The sequence below is a fragment of the Tetrahymena thermophila genome (genome assembly GCF_000189635.1).
Source record: "Tetrahymena thermophila SB210 genomic scaffold scf_8254575, whole genome shotgun sequence".
Taxonomy (NCBI): Eukaryota; Ciliophora; class Oligohymenophorea; order Hymenostomatida; family Tetrahymenidae; genus Tetrahymena; species Tetrahymena thermophila.
This window is the reverse complement of record NW_002476346.1, coordinates 34500-62481: the sequence shown is the minus strand read 5'-3', so window position 1 is coordinate 62481 and position 27982 is coordinate 34500. Positions and strand designations below refer to the sequence as shown.

Here is a 27982-nt window from a genome sequence, read left to right as displayed (position 1 = left end):
TGAATAAAAATCAATTTTATATTTGAAGAATTTTATTTAATTTATTTAGACTGCTTTTTCGAAGTTAAATGGAATCTCTTTACTATATTGCAGCATTATCTAATCTAGTAAAGTTATTTACATTATTTATCATATTGCTCTATTAATTAATTTTATTTTGTTTTATTTATTTCTTAAGAGCAAATTAGTTTGAATCGACTTGGCTGAATTGATTTGATTTTTAGCGGTTTGACGAAATTTATTCTTTAAGGTCAAATATTTTAGAATTTGAAATTCCCAAAGATTAAATTGGCAAAATTATTTTCGATTAAATACTTGAATTATTTGAGCTAACCATTTCTGGCTATTCTTCATCTAATTTTATTAATGATTGTATTTAAATGAGCTAATTTGAAGACTGTATTTGATTTTAACTAAACATATTTTAAAGACCATTCGTTTTAGTTAGATTTTAGATATTTTTTAACCCTTATTATAGTTAAATAACATTGAAAGTCTTTTCTTTTTTTTCTTATAACTTGTTTTTCTCAGCTAATTTTATTTATAGGAGATTGTTAAAACTATCTCCATTTACTACATCTTTGTATAGATTTCTAGCATTTATTGGTTTATAATTCTTAAAAAAGTCTAGTGTTTATTGATAATTTTTATATCTTTAAGACAGAATCAAGCTATCTACCTACTAAGAAATGTTTTTAGATTTCTTTAGAGTCTCTTAATCGATTCCAGTTGATTAAATTTTTATTATTTTGTGTTTAATTTCACTTCTGTGAGTACAAAAGTTATTACTACTATCCAAGGATACATATTAATCATTCTAATCTGTAATATGCTCGCTTTAACTTTTTTTTTATCTATTTGAATTTCTTAGATTTTTATTGAGATACCTTCTAGGGGAATACTCAAGCAGTTTTTCTTGGCTCAATTTTTCTAAATTTAGAATAGGCAGATTAAAGTTAAGTTTTAACTCTTGACCTTTCTTTTTTGGTGTTTTCACCTAAGCAAAAGAGCTTTGTTAAAATTAATCAACACTCCTAGGAGAGTTGAGTGTTTATAAACTTTATATTCGAGTAGGAATTTTTTCTATCTAAATCATTAATTTCTCGCTTTCTACACTGTTTAAAATATTATTTGAGTGAATTTATCTTTATGAATGTTGCATTTGTGTATCAGTTATTTCTTCGCTAAATTTAGAAGGTGTTTAAAAAGCCATTGATTTTTAATTAATTAAATTTTGAGAGAGCAAAGATCCTAAGCTTAAACTTCTTTTATTATGTGCCACATTTGGAGAATAAATTCTAATGGGAGAATTTTAATTCCTGATTGTTGGATCTTTCTGTTTGCTATTGTTTAAATATTCATTTAAGTCTAACTTAGATTTTGGTTTTTTATTAGCATCTAAATAAATTAAACTCTTATTTTCTTATTCTATTTTCATTCTGTCCTCCCACAAGTAAGACTTATATTAGCTGATATTTTCCTTTATCTATTTTTTCCTCATTTTCAGTAGCTGCTTTTTATTAAATGCCAAAGACTAAAATTCATATTTTTATTCAGGATCATCATATATTATTTATAAAAAATCTTTCTTCCTTATAAAATAAAGGATACCATCTATGCTATCACACTTTACACTAAAATTTCTATTTTTAAATTATAAAATCTCCTCTTCTCCAAACATTTATCCTTTAACTAAGCAAAACAACTATTTTCAAATTCAACAAAAATTATTTATTAAAAAATTTAATATATTTTTTATTAACCAAACAAAAAATTATTTTTACTTTTAAAATATTATCAATTTTTTCTTAAATCTTTTTGAATTTTATTACTTGAATAAAGGAAAGTAACTCTTTTTAATAATTTTGTAGTATTTTTAAATAGTAAAAATAAATTTACTTGTATTTGCTTTTTAGGTGAAGTATGCAATTAATTTTGTTTATTTGTTATAGTTTTTTCAAAAGATTATGTTTCATCGAAATTATCGACTTAGCCTTAAGAAAGATTCTTTTTATATTTAAAATGAGTAGTTTCTTCATTTTATTTGTCTACATCATTCAATCGCATAAATTGGTAAGAAGTAAAATTGCCTTCTTTTACTAAATAGCAACCTAGAGGTGCTTCTTTTTCTGAGTAAATTGTTTCCCCTTTTTTAAATTTTAAGACTAAAAAATTAAGAAAATAATTTTTAATCCTATTTTTGCTCCAGTGAGGAAATGAATGAGATATTTCCTACATTAATAAATGAGTCCTACTTTCATCAAATTTTTTAATAAATTGATTGTATTATTTCTTATCTAGACAAGCAAACTCGCAGTTTTCAGCTGCTATCAGATATAAATTACTCTTTTTTTGATATAATAAATCTAAATTTCCAAAGTGATAGCCAGGCTAATAAGTTTCTATCAGCGTTAAATTCTTTATATATTTTTCTTCAACTAACTCTCCTTCTTAAATATTTATTAATTCATCATCTTTAGAATTTACTAAATTTGTATCTAATTATTCTTATTGTAGCTCCTTTTCTTTTATTTCTTCCTAAGATTTACATTCTTCTTTTAGATTCACATAAACTCCTATCTTTCCACGAATCAAGAAATACATTCTTTTTAATGTTGTCCCTATTACAAAAAATTAAACATAAAATTATTTATTTTTCAAATTTACCTGAAGTTTGTATGCAAATATTTTCTTAGAACTTAGTATAAAATGCATTCTTTGCGCATTTAAGTATTACTTATGGACTTTCCTCATAAATATCTTTGTTATCTATGAATTCTTTAAAAAAATGAAATCTTTGAAACAATTGCGCTAATTCAGCTACTAAATCTTCAGATCTCTTTTTTTCTTGAATCTACAGCAAATCAATAAACCACTATTTAATCGAACAAATAAAAAAACTTGCAATAAAATCATTTTATTATTTTTAATTCTTTACTTAAATTTCTTTAGAATTTAACTCTATATCTCTACCACAATCTAACATTTTTTACCCTAAAATTTAGAGTCCTTTTAATAAAGTTAATCTAAATTATTTATCTGACTTGCGTTAGCGATTATTAGTATTTATCAAAAAAGTTAAAAATCAAAATTAAATCTTTGAGTTTTTTAACTATTATTTTATGTGATCAATATCAAATCTAATTACTGGAAATAAATTACTTGTTTTATTGAATAAGTATGTGACTTAATTATTAGATTTGAGTAAAGAATTAATTACTAATATATTTATAATTTATTTTCATAAAACTTAATATATTTTTGAATTTTAGTTTATGCAGTCAACAATTAAAACTTTAATGATACTCTTGAATACTAAATTTATCTAAGTTATTTTAATATATTTTTTTGAAATTCTTTATTTTTTGTTTTTAATTTTGTGAAGATATTTTCTTCTAAAATTTTTATAAATTGTATTGATTGTCAATAATTTTCAAGTGAAAAAAGGGAGTGATGAATGCCATAAGAGAAGGCTCCAAAAGTTGTGATCAATGATCCTTAAAAGTAGATTGGAAATTAATTAAATTTAAAAAATAACCCATAAATAATTTATCTCTTTTTAAATAACAAATACTTTTGTTTGTGATTGAATATAAATAATTCATTACCATTTATTTATAAAGTATTTCTTTAATTTTTGAATGGTTATTTTTATTTTACATGAAATTGAAATAATTCTAATTTAAATATTTTTAATTCATAAATTATGAAGAATTCTTGCTTAGTTTTGAGATTAAATAAATGTTTTCATAAAATATGAAATAAATATCTTTTATTTTTTTTATTATAAGCTTTTTATTAGTAATGTTCAACAATTTTTTTTAATCATTATAGGTATTTAACATATTTAAGGTATATGCTTATTTTAAAAATATTAAATTTAAAAAATTAATTTTTTTTATCAGTGTATAAGTGTATGAATAGAAAAAAATAATTAATAATCAATAGATTTAACTTTATTTTTGTTTAAAGAATAAGTAAGATCAGAAAAATTAATAAATTTTGCTTTAGATTTATTTTAAAAGATAAATGAATATTTATTTTGAAAACTATAATTTCTTTATTGTTTAATTTTGCAAAATTCTTATTCTAATTTTATTCATTAATTAATTTTAAAATAGCAAACATACACTTATTAAATTATCCTATTTAGGATTCTGATCTTTTATTGATTACTTTGTAATCAAAATTAGATTATTAAATATTTACATAATAGTTGATGGATCTGATTAAAATTTAAAATAAACTATTTTGATAATAGATCAATAAAATTTCTATTATATCTGAAAAACAACTCTAATATATTTCAATTTTTCTTACTAATTGTTTTCAAAAAAGAAATAAAATTATACTTTCACCATAAATTAAATAAATATAAAAAGTTTAGTTAGTATTTATGTGTTGAATAATTTTAATAAGTCATAAATTCATTTTAATTTAGTTTTAGAATAAAAAATTTAGACTTATTTATATTACTAATTTTGTTTATCTAATTTTTTATTAAGTATATACATGCATGATTAGAAAAAAATTATTAATAATGAGTACTTTAGTTTTGTTTAAAAGATAAAAGAATTTTGAATTTTGAAAACTATTAAATATTGTCAAATTTATTTCTTTATTGATTAATTTAATTTTGCCAAATTTTTTAATGAATTTTAGAATAGTATACTTACACATATTAAATTATCCTATTTATAATTCTCATTTTACATTGATTAGTTTATCATCAGAGCATTTTTAAATCAGTAGGTAGAAAAATTCTTTCTGCCTTACTATTTTTTTGCTTGACAAGTATTTCCCTTGGAGGGCTAATTTTTAAGATTTTTTAAAAATCATTTTTAACAAATTTGTATTATTTATAAATATTCAGAAAATATGGTGAAAATTTATGCTGGTGAGAATTTATGAGGATTTACTGTAACTGAAAGAATTAATTATATTTACTTCAGTGTTTATCAAGAGTTAATATTTTTTCTTTTGTATATATTTTGTATGTGTCTATACTAATTACTTTTTTTTATGAATGATAAGGTCCTTTTGATTTTTTAATTTCTAATCAAATTTGATTGGAAGAAATATTTTGATGAGATAAGGTTCTTTTGATTTTTTAATTTCTAATCAAATTTAATGAATGTATTAATTATTTTTGTTTCAGTATTTATCCAATCTTAATATTTTATCTTTAATAAAAAAAAATTCAAAATTTATCTTATTTAAAAACACACTACTAAAGTATTAATTAAGATATAATTTAATAAACAAAAACAACAATCACTAATAAAAGCTAAAAAGCTAGTTAATTAATTACAAAAACACCTAAGAGAAAATATCAAATTATGAAGACTCTCCAGATTGAGAAGATAAGAGAACTCATGATGAACCCCAATCAAATCAGAAATATGTCTGTCATAGCCCACGTTGATCATGGTAAGACTACTTTAACTGATTCTTTGTTAGCTAGAGCTGGTATCATCTCAGAAAGCAACGCTGGTAAAGCCTGCATGATGGATACTGACCCAAAAGAACAAAAAATGGGAATCACCATTAAGTCAACTGGAGTTTCCTTATACTATCAAAATACTGTGACCAAGTAGGAGAGTATCATTAATTTGATTGATTCTCCAGGTCATATTGACTTTTCTGGTGAAGTTACTGCTGCATTAAGAGTTACTGATGGAGCTCTTGTTGTGGTAGATGCTGTTGAAGGTGTTGCTGTTCAAACAGAAACAGTTCTAAGGCAGGCTTGCCAAGAACGAATACGACCCGTTCTTGTAATTAATAAGCTAGACAGACTATTTAGTGAGCTTAAGGATGATTATGAAAATATTTATCAGAGATTAGTAAAGATCATAGCAAAGGTTAATTCTATTTTGGAAATGCACGAAAATGACTCTATTAGAGGCTACACTTTAGATCCCTCACTTGGAAATGTTGCTTTCTCTTCTGGTAAACAGTGCTGGGGATTTACTTTAAAGACTTTTGCTAGAATTTACAGTCAAAAATTCTCAACAAAGGAAGAAACTTTAATGACTAAATTATGGGGAGACAACTACTTCAATCCTCAAACAAAATAATTCACCTCAGAGGTAATCAGCATTAATACCTAAAACAAGAAAGCTAGTCGCTCATTCATTGAATTCGTTTTAGTTCCTTTAGATAAGTACTATTCAGCCTCTTCAAACGCAGAAATTGAAACTCTTTCCAAGATGGTTGAAAAGCTCAACCTTTCTTCCATTCTAACTTCAGCTGAATTAGAAAGACTCAAATAGGTTGATGTTCAAGAGAGAATCAAGAGGTCTATGAGGGCTTGGTTACCCTTAGCCGATGCCATACTTGAAATGGTTTAAGATCATTTACCTTCACCAAAAGAGGCTATGAAATATCGTAGTTTGTATCTTTACGAAGGACCTGCTGGTGATGAGGCTTGTGCAGCAATGAGAGAATGTAATTCTGAGGGACCTCTCATGGTTTATATTTCAAAAATGGTTTAAACTGAAGATCTTGGTAGATTTTATGCTTTTGGTAGAGTATTCAGTGGCACAATATCTCAAGGCATGAAAGTCAGAGTCTAAGGTCCTGACTATAAACCTGGAAGCAAAGAAGATCTCTTTATCAAAACAATCTAGCATACATTTTTGATGATGGGTAAACAGCATGAGCCTATCGAATCAGTACCAGCTGGAGGTACCGTCCTCATCTTAGGTGTTGATAACGCTCTTACTAAAACAGGAACTCTTACAACTTCAGAAACAGCACATAATATCAGAAACATGAAGTACACGATTTCACCTATATTGAGAGTTGCTGTCAATACTCCTAACTAACAAGATCTTACACGTCTACTTGAAGGTCTTAAGATGCTTCAAAAATATGATCCTCTTGTTCAAGTAGAAGTTGAAGAAAATACAGGATCCTATGTTGTTGCTGGTAGTGGTGAATTGCATATTAAAATTTGCTTAGAAAAACTGAATGATTTCACCCACAACTCTATTAATATTGTTGCTTCTCAACCCACTGTATCTTACAGAGAAACAATAGCTGAAAAGAGCTCTTAAACTTGCCTAGCTAAGACTGAAAATAAGCTTAATCATCTGTATGGTACTTGCGAACCACTTGATGAAGAATTAGGATCAGCAATAGTGAGCAAAAAAATAAATATTAAAGACATTAACAACTAAAAAATGATTAACAGTTTGGTGAATGATTATTCTTGGGAAAGAGAAGATGCAAAGCGTATATGGTGCTTCGGTCCTCTAGAAAAGGAGTCCACTAATTGCATCGTAAACCAAACAGTTGGTATATAAGGTATGCCTGCAATTCAGCCTTCTATAATAACCGCCTTCGAATGGTGTACTAAGGAAGGTCTTTTGTGTGATGAGCCTCTTAGAAATATTCGCTTTAACATAATGGATGTAATAATACACGATGAACCTGCTCATCACAGAAGCAATCAAATAACCCCAGCAGCTAGAAGGCTATTTAAGGCTTGCTAATATGTGAGTGAACCTAAAATTTTGGAACCATTTTATTTATGCAACATTAAAACTCCAGATGAAAGGAAAGGACCTATATATGCATTCCTCAATAAATTCCTAGATAAGAGAAGAGGTTTAGTTTTAGGAGAAGAATATGATGATATATTTACCGTGATTCAAGCCTACATCCCTGTATCTGAAAGCTTTGGATTCGACCAAGCTATAAAGTCAGTCTCCTAAGGTATGGCAATGCCAGCTCTCTCATTCAGTCACTGGCAAGCAGTCTAGGGTAATCCACTCGACCCAGAATCAGAATCAGGTAAGATTGTTAATGAAATAAGAATAAGAAAAGGTTTGAATGCTAAAATACCAGAACTCAACTATTATCTTGATAAACTTTGATCTCTTAAATAATATTAGTTAATTATTTTGTCCTTATTTAAATATAATTTGTATAATTATTTGTTCTTTTTTATATTATAATGCAAGTAAATGAATTACCTAATAATTATAATTTATATACTTAAAAAGGAAATTTAAAATTAACTTATTATCCCTCTTCCTATTTAAAGATCGAATTTTTTTATTTATACAAACATATATCCTACGAATAAGATTATTATATAGAAGAGTTATTGATAAAATTATTATTAAATTCAGAGTTGTCAACGAATAGATAAAATTCGAATAATTTTGATAGAAATTTAACGAAATAAAGATAAATAAAATAAAGTTTTCACTAAAAATATTATATCTAGATTCTATTAGTTCATAAATTTAAAAAAATGGAAACTCGAAATTCTATTTGCTAATTTATTCAAAAATATTTTTTGGTAAAATTCGAGAAGAGGAATTATTTGTAAATTTATTCTTCATTCGTAGTTTGTTTTGAATTATTTTTCATTAATTCATAAAGAGTTAATTTGATTTTAATATATATCAATATTTAAAAGGTATTGATGATTTACTTGATAAATTTTTTTATTGTTTTAAATTTATAGGTCTATCCGAAATGATGGAAAGTACTATCAATACTAAAAAACTATTTATATATTTTCAGAAAGGTTCATTCAATAAAAAATTAAATAAAATGATAAACCCTACTGCTGAATATTATTGGAACTATTTAGAGTTTTTTATTACTATTTTAAATAAGTTTAAAACAAAAAGTACTTTACTATTAAAATATTCCCCTTCTCATACCTAATTTATATATATATATGATTGGTATTAATTGAAATCTTTTGTAATTAATTTAAAGCATGGTCTTAATTTAAAAAGATAGTATTTAAATATTTTTATGAATTAAAAAATACAAAAATGTGATTTTACTTAATTTCTCGTTAATTTTATCTATAATTTTTGTTTTATGTGAATATTAAATAAAAAAGTTTATGTTACTTCATAAAATGTTGTTAATATAGATTGTAAAACGAAAGCTAAAAATTGTGGTAGATAAAAAACTTTGAAGGAGGAATATGTACAAGACTTAGTTGATCATATCACAAAAATTTAATTTGCTACTAGAAAATCTTTAAAATAAAATAAAGATATTAACTAATTAGGCTTAACTGATCAGACATTGACTAATTATTTTAATTAAGTATGTTGCAAATAGAAAAAAAAAGACAAAATATTAAAGAAATTAAATAAATATTTTTAAATGATCACTTATCCTTGATAAGTTTGATGACAGTATTGACTAAAGCTAAAAGAACTTATTCAAATTAGAAATTAAATCAAAGATTTATAGCTCATCGTTGTTCACTACATTATAAATAACTTTCAAGAGAGGATTTTTTTCTACAGTAATAACAGTTTCGAAATCATCTATTAATTTATTGAGACTATTTTTGATTCTTGTACATACTGATAGAATTTCAGAATTTTAGATATGTTTGCTCTGGCTATTAATAAAAAACAAGATTATTATCTTTTATTCATTCATTTAAAAAAAAAAATTACTTTATCTCTCTACAATCTTAGAAGAAGCACCATTAAAGAAGCTGTAAATGCCAACTGAGCAAATATCTTCTTTACTAACAAGTCCTGAATCATTAAACTCAGATCTTAGGTCAGCATCAAACTCAAATGAAGCAACATTTTTTCTGAAGATAGGTTTTTAAATATGTTGAGATAGATTAGAACTTTTTTAAGCAAGTAATCTTTTACCAGTAGTTTATTCACCTTCTAAATTTGTTTAAGACTCACCAGTTTAAGTAGATTTGTTAAAAACAGAGTTATAAGTGTCTATAGCTTCGTCATATGTTTGAGAAAGAACACTCATACCACTAAAAGTAGAGGTAATTAAATTGATAAAGCTATTATCAGCTTCGCTTTCCTAGCTTACAAAAGATATCTTGCATTCAGAATTAATTCGTTTAGAATAGTAAAAATACAATCATATAGTATTAAAATTAATTTGTACCACTATTAAGGTCAAAATCAAACAACATTACTAACCACTTACAATAAAGGGAGTATAAATAAGCAATTTTATTTATTTTGATTTATTTTCAATTGTTCCAAATAATTAAAATGTTTATTAAATCGTTTTGAATATAAATATATTTTAGTTCTTTATTTAACCTTTTATTAATCAACTAAAAATAATTTTTAACTTATTTATTTGTTATTTTAAAAATATTTTTCAAAATTTTAAGATTGATTTTAGGTAATAAATTGCTTTTTAACATTATTACTAAAAAAGAATTCAATAAATAATATTATTTATATTGATATTCCTTATTCAAAAATCTAATATAAAACTAAAATATTTATTAATTATAGAATAGAATTTATTTATTTCCAATCTATCATCCTATTCAAGAAGAATTATTTATTATTATTCAAATCAAACTAAACTAGAAGTATTTTATTTCTATGAAGAAGAATTATTATTAATGCCATCAGAATTAATGAGATGATTTATTTTTTGAAATATAATCATTAATAATATACATCTTTTGTATTTATTTTGTTTGTGTATGTCTATTATCATAAATTAAATTAATTACTTTTTTAATGAATGTTAAGGTCCTTTTTTATTTATTGAAGCAATTAATTATGTTTATTTCAATATTTATCAAACCTCAATATTTATTTTTATCTTTTGTATTTAATTTGTGTGGGTATATACCTTAATTGAAAGAATTAATTATATTTGTTTCGGTATTTATCAAGTTTTAATATTTTTCCTTTCGTATATATTTTGTATGTTTCTATACCAAATAAAATTAAATTAATTACTTTTTTTTATGAATGATAAGGTCCTTATTATTTTTTAATTTCTATTCAAATTTAATTGAAAGAATTTATTATTATTTGCTTCGGTATTTATCAACTGTTGTTTTTTTTCCTTTTGTTTTTAATTTGTATTTGTCTATAAGAAATTAAATTAAATTAATTACTTTTTTTGATGAAAGATAAGGTCCTTTGTATTTTTTAATTTCTAATCAAATTTAATTGAAAGAATTAATTATTTTTGTTTCGGTATTTATCAAATCTTAATATTTTATCTTTAGTAAAAAAATATTCAAAATTTATTTTATTTAAAAGCACACTGCTAAAGTATTAAGTAAGATATAATTTAATAAACAAAAACAACAATCACTAATAAAAGCTAAAAAGCTAGTTAATTAATTACAAAAACACTTAAGAGAAAATATCAAATTATGAAAACTCTCTAGATTGAGAAGATAAGAGAACTCATGATGAACCCCAACCAAATCAGAAATATGTCTGTCATAGCCCACGTTGATCATGGTAAGACAACTTTAACTGATTCTTTGTTAGCTAGAGCTGGTATCATCTCAGAAAGCAACGCTGGTAAAGCCTGCATGATGGATACTGACCCAAAAGAACAAGAAATGGGAATCACCATTAAGTCAACTGGAGTTTCCTTATACTATCAAAATACTGTGACCAAGTAGGAGAGTATCATTAATTTGATTGATTCTCCAGGTCATATTGACTTTTCTGGTGAAGTTACTGCTGCATTAAGAGTTACTGATGGAGCTCTTGTTGTGGTAGATGCCGTTGAAGGTGTTGCTGTTCAAACAGAAACAGTTCTAAGGCAGGCTTGCCAAGAACGAATACGACCCGTTCTTGTAATTAATAAGCTAGACAGACTATTTAGTGAGCTTAAGGATGATTATGAAAATATTTATCAGAGATTAGTAAAGATCATAGCAAAGGTTAATTCTATTTTGGAAATGCACGAAAATGACTCTATTAGAGGCTACACTTTAGATCCCTCACTTGGAAATGTTGCTTTCTCTTCTGGTAAACAGTGCTGGGGATTTACTTTAAAGACTTTTGCTAGAATTTACAGTCAAAAATTCTCAACAAAGGAAGAAACTTTAATGACTAAATTATGGGGAGACAACTACTTCAATCCTCAAACAAAATAATTCACCTCAGAGGTAATCAGCATTAATACCTAAAACAAGAAAGCTAGTCGCTCATTCATTGAATTCGTTTTAGTTCCTTTAGATAAGTACTATTCAGCCTCTTCAAACGCAGAAATTGAAACTCTTTCCAAGATGGTTGAAAAGCTCAACCTTTCTTCCATTCTAACTTCAGCTGAATTAGAAAGACTCAAATAGGTTGATGTTCAAGAGAGAATCAAGAGGTCTATGAGGGCTTGGTTACCCTTAGCCGATGCCATACTTGAAATGGTTTAAGATCATTTACCTTCACCAAAAGAGGCTATGAAATATCGTAGTTTGTATCTTTACGAAGGACCTGCTGGTGATGAGGCTTGTGCAGCAATGAGAGAATGTAATTCTGAGGGACCTCTCATGGTTTATATTTCAAAAATGGTTTAAACTGAAGATCTTGGTAGATTTTATGCTTTTGGTAGAGTATTCAGTGGCACAATATCTCAAGGCATGAAAGTCAGAGTCTAAGGTCCTGACTATAAACCTGGAAGCAAAGAAGATCTCTTTATCAAAACAATCTAGCATACATTTTTGATGATGGGTAAACAGCATGAGCCTATCGAATCAGTACCAGCTGGAGGTACCGTCCTCATCTTAGGTGTTGATAACGCTCTTACTAAAACAGGAACTCTTACAACTTCAGAAACAGCACATAATATCAGAAACATGAAGTACACGATTTCACCTATATTGAGAGTTGCTGTCAATACTCCTAACTAACAAGATCTTACACGTCTACTTGAAGGTCTTAAGATGCTTCAAAAATATGATCCTCTTGTTCAAGTAGAAGTTGAAGAAAATACAGGTTCCTATGTTGTTGCTGGTGGTGGTGAATTGCATGTTCAAATTTGCTTAGAAAAACTCAATGATTTCACCCACAACTCTATTAATATTGTTGCTTCTCAACCCACTGTATCTTACAGAGAAACAATAGCTGAAAAGAGCTCTTAAACTTGCCTAGCTAAGACTGCAAATAAGCTTAATCGTCTGTATGGTACTTGCGAACCTCTTGATGAAGAATTAGGATCAGCAATAGTGAGCAATAAAATAAATATTCAAGAAATTAACAACTAAGAAACGATTAACAGTTTGGTGAATGATTATTCTTGGGAAAGAGAAGATGCAAAACGTATATGGTGCTTCGGTCCTCTAGAAAAGGAGTCCACTAATTGCATCGTAAACCAAACAGTTGGTATATAAGGTATGCCTGCAATTCAGCCTTCTATAATAACCGCCTTCGAATGGTGTACTAAGGAAGGTCTTTTGTGTGATGAGCCACTTAGAAATATTCGCTTTAACATAATGGATGCCGTAATACACGTTGACCCTGCTCATCACCGCAGCAATCAAATAACTCCAGCAGCTAGAAGGCTATTTAAGGCTTGCTAATACGTGAGTGAACCTAAAATTTTGGAACCCTTTTATTTATGCGATATTAAAATTCCAGATGAAAGCAAAGGACCTATATATGCAGTCCTAAACAAGAGAAGAGGTATAGTTGTAGGAGAAGAATATGAGGATACACTTTCTGTGATTCAAGCCCACATCCCTGTATCTGAAAGCTTTGGACTCGACCAAGCTCTAAAGTCAGCCACGTAAGGTAAGGCAATACCAGCTCTCTCATTCAGTCACTGGCAAGCAGTCTAGGGTAATCCACTTGACCCAGAATCGAAATCAGGTAAGATTGTTAATGAAATAAGAATAAGAAAAGGTTTGAATGCTAAAATACCAGAACTCAACAATTATCTTGATAAACTTTGATCTCTTAAATAATATTTTTTAATTATTTTGTCCTTTAAATATAATTTATATAATTATTTGTTGTTTTTTAATACTTAAATATTTAATTTACTCTTTTAACGAATTAAAAAAATTACTTTTAATTTATTTTTTTTATTTTCTTTTATAAAAAATTTCAATGATAAGTTTAACTAATTAGCTGTGTTTCATTTTATAAATTTAAGTATAATATTTATATTTTAAAAAATGCTTAAAATAAAGAAATGTGAACTCTACTTCATTGAAAAAACTTGAAAAATGTTACTCATCAAACCATTACTTATGATTCTAAAGTTCACATCCCACCAATTCCAACACGAACCATCCCTAGTCCATTTATTTTTAGTAAATAATCAATAATATCAAATACATATTTAAAAAAAACTAAAACTTCATAGATAAGTGAAATTATAACTTATTTCATTATAAAATAAATGGAAAAAAAAATAAACATTAAAATAACTCAATATACTAAAAGGGTAATATACAAATATAATAAACAAATATACCTATAAAATAAAACTACCTAAAATAGGTAGTTTAGGTAGTTTAGGTAGTTCAGGTAGTTCAGGTAGTTCAAGTAGAAAAAAAACTACCTAAAACAGGTAGTTTGAGTAAATAAAAATAAAATAAAAACAAACTACCTAAAACAGGTAGTTTAGGTAGTTCAAATAGAACTTCTATTAAATATATTAAAAATAAAGAAAATTAAAATATAATATTATTTTTAAGATGTATTCTGAGTGCATTTATATGTGCGAGTATTTCTATTCTATTCTACATCTATTTTATTGTTACTTTTTAAATATTCAAGAAAAAAAAAATATTCTTCAAGTTTATTAGAAAGAAAAAATAAGAAATGGCAAGATTAATAAATAATAAAAGTAAAATGGGAAAATAAAAAAAGGAGTTAAATTAACAAAGAAAAGAGATGAAGAAAAAAAAAAGCACAATTAAAAGAAAAATAAAAATAAAAATAAATAAATCAAATAAATTAAAAAGTTAATGTTTTAAATAATAATAATAATTAAAAATATCAGAATCCAAAATAAATAAACTCTTTTTACTTAAGGTTAAGTGTCAAATCTGAGAGACTAGTGCAATTTGCTAAAGCAAAACCTAAGTTTGATGCACCAATTGCATCAATTTAATTGCAACTTTAGAAATAGTGAAGAAAAAAATTTAATTTAATTATTAAGTTAATTAGAAAGAAAAAACAGAGAATAAATATTTAATAATAAAATTAAAAGATGAAAATAAAAAAATGAGTTAAATTAGCAAAGAAAAAAAACAAGCACTATAAAATAATCAAGTAAAAAACTATCTCATAAATTAAAAGTGATTTAATGTTTTAAATTAACTTTTATAATTGAAAATATCACAATCCAAAACAAATAAACTCTTTTTACTTAAGATTAAGTATCAAGTTTGAGAGATTAGTGCAATTTTTTAAAGCAGAACCTAAGGCTGATACACCTTCATTACCAATTTCATTTTTACTTTTTAAATATTGAAAAAAAAAAAAATTGTATAATTATTTAGTTAATTAGAAGAAAAAATGGATAAAAAAGATTAATCAAAAATATAAAAGCAAAAATTGAATAAAATGATGGGTTAAATTAACAAAGAAAGAAAAAGAAGAAAAAAGCACAATTAAAAGAAAAAGAAAAATAAATCAAATAAAAAGCTTTCAAATATTTTAAAAAATCTTTATTGTTTAAAATTAATTTTTATAATTAAAAATATCACAATCCAAAACAAATAAAATCTCTTTACAAAAGATCTAGTCTCAAATTTGAGAGATTAGTGCAATTTACTAAAGCAGAACCTAAGACTGATGCACAATTTGCACCAATTTAATTGAAACTTTTTTTATTAGTTAATTAGTAAGAATAAATAAGGGAAAAATATGAAATAATAAGATTAATTAATAATAAAAATAAAAATAAAAAATGAGTTAAATTAGCAAAAAAAGAAGAAAAAAAATCAAGGACAATAAAGAGAAACAGAAATCAAATAAAAAGCTATCAAATAAATTAAAAGAGCTTTGTTATTTTAAATTACTTTTTATAATTAAAAATATCATAACCAAAACAAATAAACTCTTTTTACTTAAGATTAAGTGTCAAATTTAACAGATTAGTGCAATTTGCTAAAGCAGATCCTAAGGCTGATACACCCTCATCACCAATTTAATTGGACCTTTTAAATATTGAAGAAAAAATAAATCATTAAATAGTTAATTAGAAAGTAAAAAGGAATATAAAAATTAATAATAAAATCTACAGGATAAAAGAAAAAAATGAATGAGTTAAATTAGCAAACAAAAAAGAAAAAAACAAGCATAATATAAAGAAAAACAAAATTTAAATTCAATTTTATAGTTAAAAATATCACAATACAAACAAATAAACTGAGTTTACCTAAGATAAGGTGCCAAATATGAGAGCTTAGAGCTATTTGCTAAAGTAGGACCTAAGCCTGATGCACTATTTTCACCAATTTAACTCGAACTTTTAAAATATTGAATAATTATGGAGTTAATTAGTAAAAAAAAATATGAAATAACAAGATTAACCAATTAATAGTAATAAAAGTAAAAGGTGAAAATAAAAAAATGTGTTAAATTAAAGAAAAAAGAAAAAAAAAAGTCCAATAAAAAATAAAAAGAAAAAGAAATTTAATAAAAAGCTACCAAATAAATTAAAATAATTCTATTGCTTTAAATTAATATTTATAATTTAAAATATGAAAATCCAAACAAGTAATTTTTTTTATCAATTAAAAGTACTAGTAGCAAAAAATGAAGATTAATAACATTAATATTGAAAAATGAATAATTAAAAATGGAAAATGAAAATTAAGTTGAAATGGCTAAAAAAATATTTTTATAAATGAAAATCAATGAAAAAAATGGGAATTTAAATTTGAAAAATAATAAATATTATGAATAAATTGAAAGTAAAATATATAAAAAATATTAATATTTATAAATTACATATACGCCAGATTAATATGGAGATCCTAATGAGATTAAAGTGAAGAGTTTAAAAACTTTTTTTATTAATATAAATTAATTTAAAGAATATTAATAAAAAAATTAATATTTACTTCTTCTAATGAATTATAATATTTAATCTCTTACATCATTTTTTTTTATTTCGAAGATATTGAATAGTAATTGATGGAATTTAATTAATTAATTATAAATGGATAGAAATAACTAATAAAATATAAAAACTATCAAATGTTAATTTGTAAATTTGCTTTTAAGAATAGATCATAGAAGTTAGTTTAAAATTAGTTATTTAATCTTAATATTTTTATTTAATAAGTTTACTTAAAAATATAGTAAGAATTAGAGATATATAGCTTGTCATGTGTTGAAATAATTCTATACAGTAATTAATGTTCTTAAATTTTATAAAAATAATTTTTATTTAGTAGATTTTTTTGTTTTAACCCAGTAATGATTGGAATCTTTATAACACCATATAATAGATGTCGGCAGGGAAAACTCAGGGGATTCAATAACTATTTGTCGAATTATAGGTTTTATTTTGTAAACTAATTTAAAATTATAATATTAGAGTATCAATTCCTTAGTTGAGCCTGTTTGTATGTATTTTGAGATTTTTATTTTCAAAAATTATATAAATTTATATTTTTCTCAAATTCTGTTCGTTCACCACCATTTACTTACAAAATCTATAAATACTTCATTTAGAGTAAATTTTTAATTAATATTAGCTCAAGTATAAAAATAATTAAGATATAGAAATTAAATATGTCTCACTTATGCTTTTAATCTATAATATCTTTCTTTCTATTAATAGTAAATTAATTACCTTAATTAAAAAAGGCAGCAATTTAGTAATATTAATTTACTGATTCATTATTCTATTTATATACTTAATTAATTAACTTGTAATAGTTCAAATAAATGGAAGATTATGATTTATTATTTATGCCAACAAATAATATTTTTTAAGCAGTAATAATTTTTTATATTTAAAAAATAAAACATATTATAAATATGGGTTTTTTAGGATATTAATTTAAAGAAGTTTGTTTCTATAAATAAATGTTTGTTTCTTGTTTATTTTAAGAAATGTTTAAGTATAGTAAAAAATGTAAAATATTGTAAAATAGAACTAACAATTTTTTAATGAATATTAATTTGCTAATTTAGTATAATTAATATGCTAATTTAGTATAATTAATATGCGATTTGATGTAATACATAGATACAAATTAATAACAAGCATAATTTTAATTAATACTGGAAAGATTTAGATTTTATTTCATTTTACTATGTAGACTTTTAGTTATTTAAACATAAAAATTAACAATTGAATTAAAAATAATATATAAAATAAAATAAAATATAAATAAGACAGACTGCTAAAAATTATTAAATATTTTTGAACTCTCAAGTTTTGCTATTAACCTTTAATAGATTTATTTCTATCAAAATCTTTAAAAATGAAACAAATCACACTTTCTAAACCTAAAGTAGAAAGTGACTTTAATAAACTAGCTCTAGTTATTATCTTTGCTTTATGCTTTTAAGGAATCACAGCTTAGGTACCAACACTAAAATTTATGTTGGACTCAAATGAATGCTCAGTTAATTATGGGTCAGGTCTATCAGCTCAAATTGAAAACTTAGTCTAATAATTGTATACTTGCGAAGAAGTAGCCTTAGATTTTGATTAAGATGATTAAAAACTGTATTAATTTGTTACCTTTCATCAAATTCAAAATCAATTTGAAAGTGCACCTGATGAGTTTAAGCTTTAGTATTAAAAGTCTAACTTGCCAGAATACTTTTTATATAAAGAATTTACTCATAAAGAATCCTCATGTGGTGATTATGAAATTCTTGGTATGCTTGGAAGTACATTTAATGATTGTTATTATTGTTTGGGAACAAAATAATGCACCAGAAAATCAGAAATAGTGGCATTAAATAGCGATTTAAATGTAAATAATTATTTTTTTATTCCTAATCTATATTTTGGCAATTAATTTTTAAAAAATAAAAAATGCCTATTCCAATCAATAAGCGAATAAAGCAATTATTTTGCTCTATAAAATTATTTAAAATAAATAAACAAATTAAATTTAAAATATTTTTTTTTAAATTATAAAGGAAACTAGTATTAACCATTCCTTCTCCATACAGGAAGCATATGTCGAAGTCTTTTAATTATTGTGGAATTGTAACAATCCAGATAATTAAATCGAAGTAACAGGTAAATAATTAACTAACTAATCTACTTTTAATCATCTTAAAAAAAAAAATTTGCATAAAAATTAAAATCTATTATTAGTATTTATTTTGACTTTGCTAGTTAAAAAAAATGTAGACAAGATTAAAGTTTGAAATTTATTTTATTTAGATTTTAAACTTACATGCAGTGTTTTAATTATTGAAAAATATATAAGCAAAAACATAATTTTAATTAAAAATTAATAGGATAATATGGCGAAATTACTGAAAAATAACTTTTAGAGACTAATAAAAATGGATTCGATAAAGTATGTTTTATGTGCAAAAGTTAAAATTGCAGTATTTGTACAAACGATCTGTCTTCATGTATTGAATGTGATGAAGGATATCATATGTAATAAGGAGGAGTTTGCATTACATGTCCTTTAGATAAATGTTCTCAATGTGATATGAGTATTTTTTTTGCTGTTTTTATATTTTCAGAAAATTTTAAATCAAATGTAGTTATTATAAAGTTTATTTATATGAGAGATTATGGTTATCTTATGAATTCATTAATCTATAAATAGTTTGATTATTTATTTTCCACGTAAAGTCTACAATTATAATCAATCTTACTTGATTAATTAGTACTTTAAGTGTAAAGTGGAGAAATAGGAATTTTATTAAACTTTATAGTACGACAACTTTAATTTCAAGAATAGTAAAAATAAAGTCTAAAAATAGATATATAAAAGAGAAAGAATATATTAATTAATTCTTTCTTTATTTAACCTTAAAAGATTTATATTAATTTATATTTCAATTTGCTATATAAAACAGAAAATGAATCTTTCACTTGTTAAGAATGTGAAGAAGGATTTTATTTACTTAATGGTGAGTGTGTTGATAAATGCCCTTCAAATTACAAAACTACATAAACATAATGTATTCAGTGTTAATAGGGTACTTTTGCTTAGGGAGATACATGTGAATAATGCTCAGAATTTTGTTAAGTATGCACAGGCCCTTCTTTTTTGCAATGCTCGTAATGCTATGAAGGATATAATTTTGAGTAATTTAATTTTTTTTACTAAAAGAATTTAAAATTTAATTTTTGTTAAAGAAATTTAATTATTCTAAAATATACATTTTTATATTATTAATTTCCTTTAATAAAATGTTCTAGTTAAAAAGAAGGCTGTATTATCTAAGATTTTGGTTTGACTCTTTCATTCAAACCAAAGACATTTATAGATCCTATAACAAATACTGAGAAAGGTGTTATTGATTATTATTAATTTATTTTTTAATTTATTCTAATTAATTATTAAAGAATGCAATTTTTCATGTGATGAATGCATTGACTCCTCTGATCTTTGTACATAATGCAACCCTAAATTAAATTACTTCATTAAAGTGTAAAAAGTTATTTACATTATTTTTTTTCATGTTCAATTTTTTGATTTTTGTTTATTTATGTTTGTTTAACTCATCAAATAATATAATAGAGATGATAGGTTTAGATGCTACAACAGATGCCCTCTTTACTTCGAACCTAGCTAGTCAACTGAAGATTAGTAAAATAAGTAAATTGAGTGCGTCAAAAGCGCAAGATACACATCTGATCTTGAAGAAGCAGATAAAATAAGAAGTGAAGCTAAAAACAGATGCCCTAAATAACAATACTGGTAGTTCTATAAATTTATTTTTAAACAATATTATAATTTATCTTAACTTTTATCTAAAAAAGGGATATCTTAAGAAAACAATGTTAGAAGTGCACTAATAATTGTATTTCTTGCAGCAATGACTCTTCTTGTCTTGAATGTGAACCTGATTATTACTGGAACGATGATCATAAAGCATGTTCTCCATGTCACCCATCTTGTAAAAAATGTACAGGTCCACTCTCTAATTAGTGTTTGCTTTGTGCTAGAGGAGAAAAATTATTCTCTAATGCTGATGGAGTTTGTGAAGAAGCTGTTTCTCACTTTTCACCATAGTAAAAAATTTTCTCTCAAAATGAAATTTATGGAGATTTGTAAGTTTGCAAGGAATTCTTAAACTAAAAGCCAAGCTATTCTGTAGAATTTTCATAAAAATTCTCAATTAGTGATAGTTAATGGGAAACTATTTAAATGATGCCTATAAAAACTTGCACATTTTAAGAATTCTAAAATCGCTACAAATATTTCTAAAAGAACAAATAAAATTGTGATGACAAAGAAATATCTTAATCTTCTGTTGGAAAAAATGGAGAATTGGTTGCTATTTACTCAATGCTCTTATCATAATCAAGAGCTTAAATTTCTTCAAATGAGGTTAATCCTTAAACATTAGTTGACTACGCTATTAGCAAAGACTTCTTTAGTTTTAGCTTTATTTTCAATCCAACTAAAACTTTCGATTGCAGTCATCTCTAATGTGTCTCTTAATTAGATAGTTTACTTTATGGTTTTTCTAAAAGTGATAACACAAAGGAAATCATTATAAAAACAGAAAAAGATATTATTCTTACTTCTGAAAAATAAACTCCATTAAATTGCTTCTAGAATGGCTAATAAGTTAACTAAAACACTGTTGAAGAAATCGAACAGATTGTAAATAGTTCATAATACACATTAAATACTGCTTCAAAGTAGTATTTTATATTGTACTTATGTGGAAAAAATTAGCTAGGTAACTTCTCTTAAAAGCCTTTGCTTGTGCAAAAATATTTGGGAAATGGCTTCTTTGAGGTAATTAATTTTATACTTTTTTCTTATTAAATTTTTAAAAAAAATAACTAAATAAATATACAATTCCAAATTAAATTAAAAAAAGGTGATAAATGTAAGTAATCCATTGTCTTCTTAAGTTGAGGTCATAAATTTATATGGTGCTTCAACCTAATAAAATAGTTATTTAAAAAATTGCAATACTTAGTTATCTAACTCTTTTACTTCATATAATGTCTAAAAAGTAAGAGTTATTTAAGTAATCGAATAAGATCGAGGCACTGATAAGTCAGAGTTGATGTTCTAATAATACAATAGTAAAGTTAGTTCAGCAAATACTATTCCAACTAAATGCTCTTGTCCTGAAACAAAAGAATACATACTTGGAAACGAAAACTAAGGCAGCTAATTTATCACAGTTATTACTCCTCAAAATAAGATTTTAACAGAGTCAATTAATGTCTAAGATATAAGCCACATTTTAAAGAAATATAACATAGATGCAGACATTATGAAGGCAAATCGTTTATCAATAACTAAAATAGAAGCTAATTTATTGTTCTAAGAATACATTGAAGAAACTATTGAAAGCGCAAAAAAATGCTATGGAATCAGCAACTCAACTCCCTTATGCATGATAAATATTTTAGCAGATCTTTTATTCTCTAGTAACTTTGAATGTTAGTTTTCTCAAGAAATAACAAGCATCATTAAGAAGTCTGATTTTAGAGGACTAAATAATTTTATTAAAAAATAAAATTGGTGTAATCTTCATTAAGAAAGATGTTTAAAAGCGCAACAAACCATGAAAAGTTGTATTTGAACTCTTATAATTGTCTGAAAAGTAGAAATAAATTGTTGAATTCAATTCAATTTATGTTATAAATTAATTAAATTATTTGTAAATTAATTTTATTTTTTTTGTATTTATTTAAATTTATTCATTATTTTAAAAGAATAAATCATTACTTGCACTAATTTTTATTTAATTTTTTACGTATGAAGTATTTTCCTATGTCATAAAATGAAATTTTTTATTAAACAATTTAAAAATAAATAAATAATAAATCATTTTTTACCTACTCTCTATATTTAAATAATAGACTTTTAGGTATATATTAATGAAAATAAAATTAAAAGAAATTATTGAGTTTAAATATTTATCTTTTATAATATAAATACAAATATGCAATATTTTAAAGTTTTATTATTAATTTTTTAAAATAAATGAAGAAGATATTATAACCAGGGTATTTTCGTCAGAAGCGTCAAAGATTTAAAATTTGACATAAATTTTTAAAATTAAAATTATTTTAATATTTATGATCCTTATAAAATAATCATCACTGAATTAAAATATCCTTATATTATAGAATTAACAGTAATTATAAATATAAAAATAATCTATTTTAGGTTTATTCATCAAATTACAAAATATAAAAAAATGAAATAAATAATATTATTCTAATATTTTTATATTTATTAGTTCTATTTTCACAACTTTTTATCACCAAGAACTTAATTACAAGATAACTAATCTTTTTGATTTGAGACACTTACTTTTTACTTTCAATTTTTATAATTCATTGATCTTGAATTTACTTTTAAAATAAATTAGTGAAAATGACTAAAAAATAAATAGAACAAATTTTTAAATGGATGGAATATAATATTTAAAAACAAATAACTAAAAATAAATTAAATAAAAAGTAATAAATAAATAAATAAATTAAAAGAGTTAGTTATATCATTTTATATTCACTTAAAAATAACACAATCTAAAACAAATAAATAAACTGTTTTTTACATTGTCAAATTTGAGAGATTATTGCAATTTGCTAAAGCAGAGCCTAAACCTGATGTACCTTCATCGCTAATTTAATTCTCACTTTTTAAATATTGAAGAAATAAAATATATTTAATTAGTTATTTAGAAGCAAAAAATGAAGAAAAAATATGAAATAATCAGAAATTAATTAGTGAATTACTAATTAAAGCAAAAGTTAAAATGAAAAAATAAATTAAATCAACAAACAAAGAAGAGAAGAAAAAAAACACAAGCAGAATATAAAAAAAATAAATCAATAGAAAAAAAGCAAATAAATAAATCAATAGATTAAAATATTAGTTAAGTTATTTTTTAAATTCATTTTTATATTAAAAAACATCACAAACAATCCAAAACAAATAAACTATTTTTACTTAAGATGAAGTGTCAAATTTGAGATAGTGCTCTTTCCTAAACCAGAAACTAAAGCTGATACACCTTCATCACCAATTTAATTTTTACTTTTTAAATATTGAAGAAAAAATATAAAGTTAATTAGTTCTTTAAAAGGAAAAAATGAAGAAAAAAAATGAATTAATAAGAAACAAGTTAATAAAAGATAAAAAACAAAAGGTAAAAAAAGTAAAATTGACTTAAACTAACAAAGAAAGTAAGAATTAAAGAAAAAAAATACAAGCAGAATTAATAAATCAAATAAAAATCTAAAAAATAAATTAAAAGAGTTAGTTTTGTTGTTTAAATTCATTATTATATTAAAAAATAACACAATCCAAAATAAATAAATAAATAAATAAACTGTTTTTACTCAAGATTAAGTTCCAAATTTTAGATATTAGTGCAATTTTAAAAACTAGAACCTAAGCATGATGCATCTTTATCACCAATTAAATTATTACTTTTTAATATTGAAGAAAAAATGTTTAGTTAATTATTTTGATAAAAGGAAAAAACGAAGAAAAATATGAAATAATAAGAAATTAATTTATTAATTATTAAACAAAAATAAAAAATGAAAAAAAAATTAAATTATCAAAGAAAATAAAACAAAAAAAGCACAAATAAATGAATAAAAGTAAAATAAAAAGCTAATAAATTATTTAACATGTTAAGTTATATTATTTTAAATTCGTTGTTTTTTTTTTAAATATCATAATCCAAAAACAAATAAACTCTTTTTACTCAAGATAAAGTGTCACATTTGAGAGATTAGTCCACTTTCCTAAATCAAAACATAAACCTGATGCACCCTCTGAACCAATTTAATTTTTACTTTATAAATAATGGAGAAAAAAATATTTTAAATAGTTAGATAAAAGGAAAAAAACGAAGAAAAAATATGGAATAGTAGGAAATTAATTAATTAATTTATTTATTACTAAATAAAGCAAAAGCAAAAGAAAAATTGAGTTAAATTAACAAAGAAATAAAAAACAAAACAAAAAACACAAGTAAAAAAATCAAAATTAATTATTATATTAAAATAAACCACAATCCAAAACAAATTAACACTTTTTACCCAAGATAAAGTTTCAAATTTGAGAGATTAGTGATCTTTCCTAACTCAGAGCATAAACCTGATGCACCTTCTGAACCAATTTAATTTTTCCTTTTTAAATATTGAACAATAAAGAGATAGTTAGTTGACTAGTTAGATAATAGGAAAAAAGGAAAAAATATTAAATGAATTCATTAATTAATAATAAAGCAAAAGTTGAAAATAAAAAAATGAGTTAAAATAACAAAGAAAGAAAGAAAATAAAAGATAAAAGAAAAATAAATCAAATCTAAATTAATAAATAAATAAATTAAAATAATTGTTTATTTGTTTTTAAATTCATTTTTAAGTTAAAAAATATCACAATTCAAAGCAAATAAACTGTTTTTACTCAAGTATAAGTTCCAGATTAGAGATAGAACACTTTTCTAAACCAGAACATAATTACGATGCACCAATAGCACCAATTTCATTTTCACTTGATAAATATTGAAGAAAAAAAATATATTTAATTAGTTAGTTAAAAGGAAAAAATAAATAAAAAATTTGAAATAATAAGAAACAAATTAATTAAAAATAAAATAAAAGATGAAAATTTATGTTAAATTTTTTTTATTTAACAGACAAAGCAAGAAAAAAAGTAAACAAATACAAGAAGAATAAATAAATATAATAAAAATCTAATAAATAAATTAAAAGAGTTAGTTAGTTATGTTGTTTTAAATTCATTCTTATATTAAAAAATATCACTATCCAAAACAAATAAACTGTTTTTACTTAAGAGAAAGTGTCAGATTTGAGATATTGCCCTTTCCTAATCTAGATATTAAGCCTGATGCACCTTCGTCACCAATTTGATTTCCACTTTTTAAATATTGGAGAATAACATATTTTTAAATAGTTAGACTAAATAAAGCAAAAGAAAAATAAGTTAAATTAACAAAGAAATAAAAAACAAAAAAAACACAAGTAAAAAAATCAAAATTAATTATTATATTAAAATAAACCACAATCCAAAACAAATTAACATTTTTTACCCAAGATAAAGTTTCAAATTTGAGAGATTAGTGATCTTTCCTAACTCAGAGCATAAACCTGATGCACCTTCTGAACCAATTTAATTATTACTTTTGAAATATTGAACAAAATATAGATATATAGATAGTAAGTTAACTAGTTAGATAATAGGAAAAAATGAAAAAATATGAAATTAATTCATTAATTAATAATAAAGCAAAAATTGAAAATGAAAAAAAATGAGTTAAATTAACAAAGAAATCAAGAAAGAAAAAAATAAAAAATGTAGAAAAATAAATCAAATATAATTAATTAATTAATCAATTAAATGAATTATTTATTCATTTTAAATTCATTTTTAAGTTAAAAAATATCACAATTCAAAGCAAATAAACTGTTTTTACTCAAGTTAAATTGTCAGATTGGAGATAGAACACTTTCCTAAACCAGAGCCTAAGCTTAATGCACCTTATGCACTAATTAAATTAGACCTTATTAAATATTTAAGAAAAAATAGAGTGTTAATTTATTAGATAAAAGGAAAAAAAGAAGTAATAATATGGAACAAATTAATCGCTGATAAAAACAAAAAGTTGAAAATGAAAAAATAAATAAGCTAAATAAATAAATGAACAAAGAAAGAAAAAAACACAAGAAGAATAAAAAAAATATAAAAAACCAAATAAAAATCTAATAAATAAATAAATCAATCAAAAGATTTGGTTAAATTGCTCTTAAAATAACTTAATCCAAAATAAATAAATTGTTTTTACTTAAGACAAAGTTCCAAATTTTAGAAATGAGTGCAGTTTCCTATACCAGAAACTAAACCTAAGATTCCTTCATCACCAATTTCATTATCCCTTTTTAAATATAGAAGAAAAAATAAATAAAGAGTTTATTAGTTTTTTTAAAATTAAAAAATGAAGAAAAAATATTAAAATTAAAAAGTTGAAAATGTAAAAATGAGTTAAATAAACAAAAAATAAAGAAAGAAAAATAGAAAAATAAAAGTAGACTAAAAAGTGAGAAAAAATTCAAATAAAAAATTAATAAATAAATTAAAAGTATTAATTAATTAGTTAAATAGTTTTAAATTAATTTTAAAATAATATTTAAAAATATCACAAACAATCCAAAACAAATAAATAAATAAACTGTTTTTACTGAAGATCAAGTATTAAATTTGAGAGACTAGTGCAGTTTCCTAAACCAGAACCTAAGCTTGATGCACCTTAATCACCAAATTAATTGCCACTTTTAAATATTGAAGAAAAATTATATTGTTTCTTAATTAGTAAGAAAGAAAAAATAAAGAAATAATAAGAAATTAATAACTAATAAAAACAAAAATTGAAAATGAAAAAATAAATTAAATTAAATTAATAAAGAAATAAACAAGAATAAAAATATAATAAAAAATAAGTCTCATAAAAAGCTAACGAATAAATTAAAATAGTTAGTAGTTTTGTATTAAATATACTAAAAAATATCATAATCTAAAGTAAATAAAATATTTTTACCCAAGGTAAAGTATTAAATTTGAGAGATTAGTGCACTTTCCTAAACCAGAACCTAAGCCTATCGCACCTTGAGCACTAATTGGATTGTTACAACTTTTTAAAATTGAAAATAAAATAAAAATTAAATTATTTACTTTAATTCCTTCTAATGATCCGTTGCTTAATTTCCATTCAACCAAAATATTTTTTAAAAATGATAAGCGCCATTAACCAATCAAAAATATATTTGTAAAATAAAAAAATAAATAAATATAATCTTTAGTTTTTCATTTATTAATTAAGATCTCTTTTTTAAAAAATTAAAAAACATATTTATTTTTGATGGTCTTTATATTGAAATTTTAGTCCTTATTTTTAGGAACTATTAGCAAGGAATTAAAGTATTAGAAGCAAAAAATGAAGAAAAATATTAAATAATAAGAAATGAACTAATTAATAATAAAATAAAAAATTGAAAATGAAAAAATTAGCTATATTAAAAAGAAAGAAATAAAGAAAACACAAAAAAAATAAATCAAATAAAA

The 27982-nt window shown here is 23.4% G+C and overlaps 8 protein-coding genes across 8 annotated transcripts in view; 3 read left to right on the top strand and 5 right to left on the bottom strand. All coding sequences in view use genetic code 6, as the record gives it.

Moving 5' to 3' along the window:
* Nucleotides 1-10: 10 nt before the first annotated feature.
* Nucleotides 11-2986, bottom strand: TTHERM_00961900 (cyclic nucleotide-binding domain protein; the record flags this gene model as incomplete). The annotated part of the gene is made up of 4 exons (XM_001020229.2): nucleotides 11-1705; nucleotides 1900-2621; nucleotides 2668-2875; nucleotides 2939-2986. The coding sequence occupies 4 exons, from the start codon at nucleotides 2984-2986 to the stop codon at nucleotides 11-13; spliced, it is 2673 nt and encodes an 890-aa protein (XP_001020229.2).
* A 2353-nt stretch (nucleotides 2987-5339) lies between these two features.
* Nucleotides 5340-7880, top strand: TTHERM_00961880 (translation elongation factor EF-2 subunit; the record flags this gene model as incomplete). The annotated part of the gene is made up of 1 exon (XM_001020227.1): nucleotides 5340-7880. One exon carries the CDS (start codon nucleotides 5340-5342, stop codon nucleotides 7878-7880), a length of 2541 nt encoding a protein of 846 aa, XP_001020227.1.
* A 1383-nt stretch (nucleotides 7881-9263) lies between these two features.
* Nucleotides 9264-9765, bottom strand: TTHERM_00961870 (transmembrane protein, putative; the record flags this gene model as incomplete). Its single annotated transcript, XM_001020226.2, has 2 exons — nucleotides 9264-9385; nucleotides 9444-9765. The coding sequence occupies 2 exons, from the start codon at nucleotides 9763-9765 to the stop codon at nucleotides 9264-9266; spliced, it is 444 nt and encodes a 147-aa protein (XP_001020226.2).
* A 158-nt stretch (nucleotides 9766-9923) lies between these two features.
* Nucleotides 9924-10388, bottom strand: TTHERM_000961861 (hypothetical protein; the record flags this gene model as incomplete). The annotated part of the gene is made up of 1 exon (XM_012798620.1): nucleotides 9924-10388. The coding sequence occupies one exon, from the start codon at nucleotides 10386-10388 to the stop codon at nucleotides 9924-9926; it is 465 nt and encodes a 154-aa protein (XP_012654074.1).
* Nucleotides 10389-11152: 764 nt separating this feature from the next.
* On the top strand, nucleotides 11153-13681 carry TTHERM_00961860 (translation elongation factor EF-2 subunit; the record flags this gene model as incomplete). The annotated part of the gene is made up of 1 exon (XM_001020225.1): nucleotides 11153-13681. One exon carries the CDS (start codon nucleotides 11153-11155, stop codon nucleotides 13679-13681), a length of 2529 nt encoding a protein of 842 aa, XP_001020225.1.
* A 635-nt stretch (nucleotides 13682-14316) lies between these two features.
* TTHERM_000961843 (hypothetical protein) lies at nucleotides 14317-16894 on the bottom strand. Its single transcript, XM_012798619.1, has 8 exons — nucleotides 16811-16894; nucleotides 16698-16753; nucleotides 16123-16212; nucleotides 15812-15901; nucleotides 15476-15565; nucleotides 15109-15198; nucleotides 14767-14856; nucleotides 14317-14496 (listed from the first exon to the last, which is right to left on the bottom strand). Exons 1-8 carry the CDS (start codon nucleotides 16847-16849, stop codon nucleotides 14367-14369), a joined length of 675 nt encoding a protein of 224 aa, XP_012654073.1. The 5' UTR covers nucleotides 16850-16894; the 3' UTR covers nucleotides 14317-14366.
* Nucleotides 16895-18184: 1290 nt separating this feature from the next.
* On the top strand, nucleotides 18185-22457 carry TTHERM_00961840 (hypothetical protein; the record flags this gene model as incomplete). Its single annotated transcript, XM_001020223.2, has 9 exons — nucleotides 18185-18685; nucleotides 18888-18957; nucleotides 19182-19388; nucleotides 19758-19989; nucleotides 20104-20195; nucleotides 20251-20335; nucleotides 20426-20605; nucleotides 20668-21655; nucleotides 21741-22457. The coding sequence occupies 9 exons, from the start codon at nucleotides 18185-18187 to the stop codon at nucleotides 22455-22457; spliced, it is 3072 nt and encodes a 1023-aa protein (XP_001020223.2).
* A 935-nt stretch (nucleotides 22458-23392) lies between these two features.
* TTHERM_000959820 (hypothetical protein) overlaps nucleotides 23393-27982 on the bottom strand; it is a gene marked incomplete at both ends in the record, with an annotated part of 18392 nt that continues 13802 nt past the window's right edge. Inside the window, 11 exons of the mRNA XM_012798618.1 lie at nucleotides 23393-23522; nucleotides 23837-23923; nucleotides 24229-24318; nucleotides 24603-24692; nucleotides 24940-25029; nucleotides 25696-25782; nucleotides 25956-26045; nucleotides 26340-26426; nucleotides 26709-26798; nucleotides 27103-27192; nucleotides 27459-27551. Of these exons, the coding sequence (XP_012654072.1) occupies nucleotides 23393-23522; nucleotides 23837-23923; nucleotides 24229-24318; nucleotides 24603-24692; nucleotides 24940-25029; nucleotides 25696-25782; nucleotides 25956-26045; nucleotides 26340-26426; nucleotides 26709-26798; nucleotides 27103-27192; nucleotides 27459-27551 (1024 nt within the window). The remainder of the gene's footprint in view (nucleotides 23523-23836; nucleotides 23924-24228; nucleotides 24319-24602; nucleotides 24693-24939; nucleotides 25030-25695; nucleotides 25783-25955; nucleotides 26046-26339; nucleotides 26427-26708; nucleotides 26799-27102; nucleotides 27193-27458; nucleotides 27552-27982) is intronic.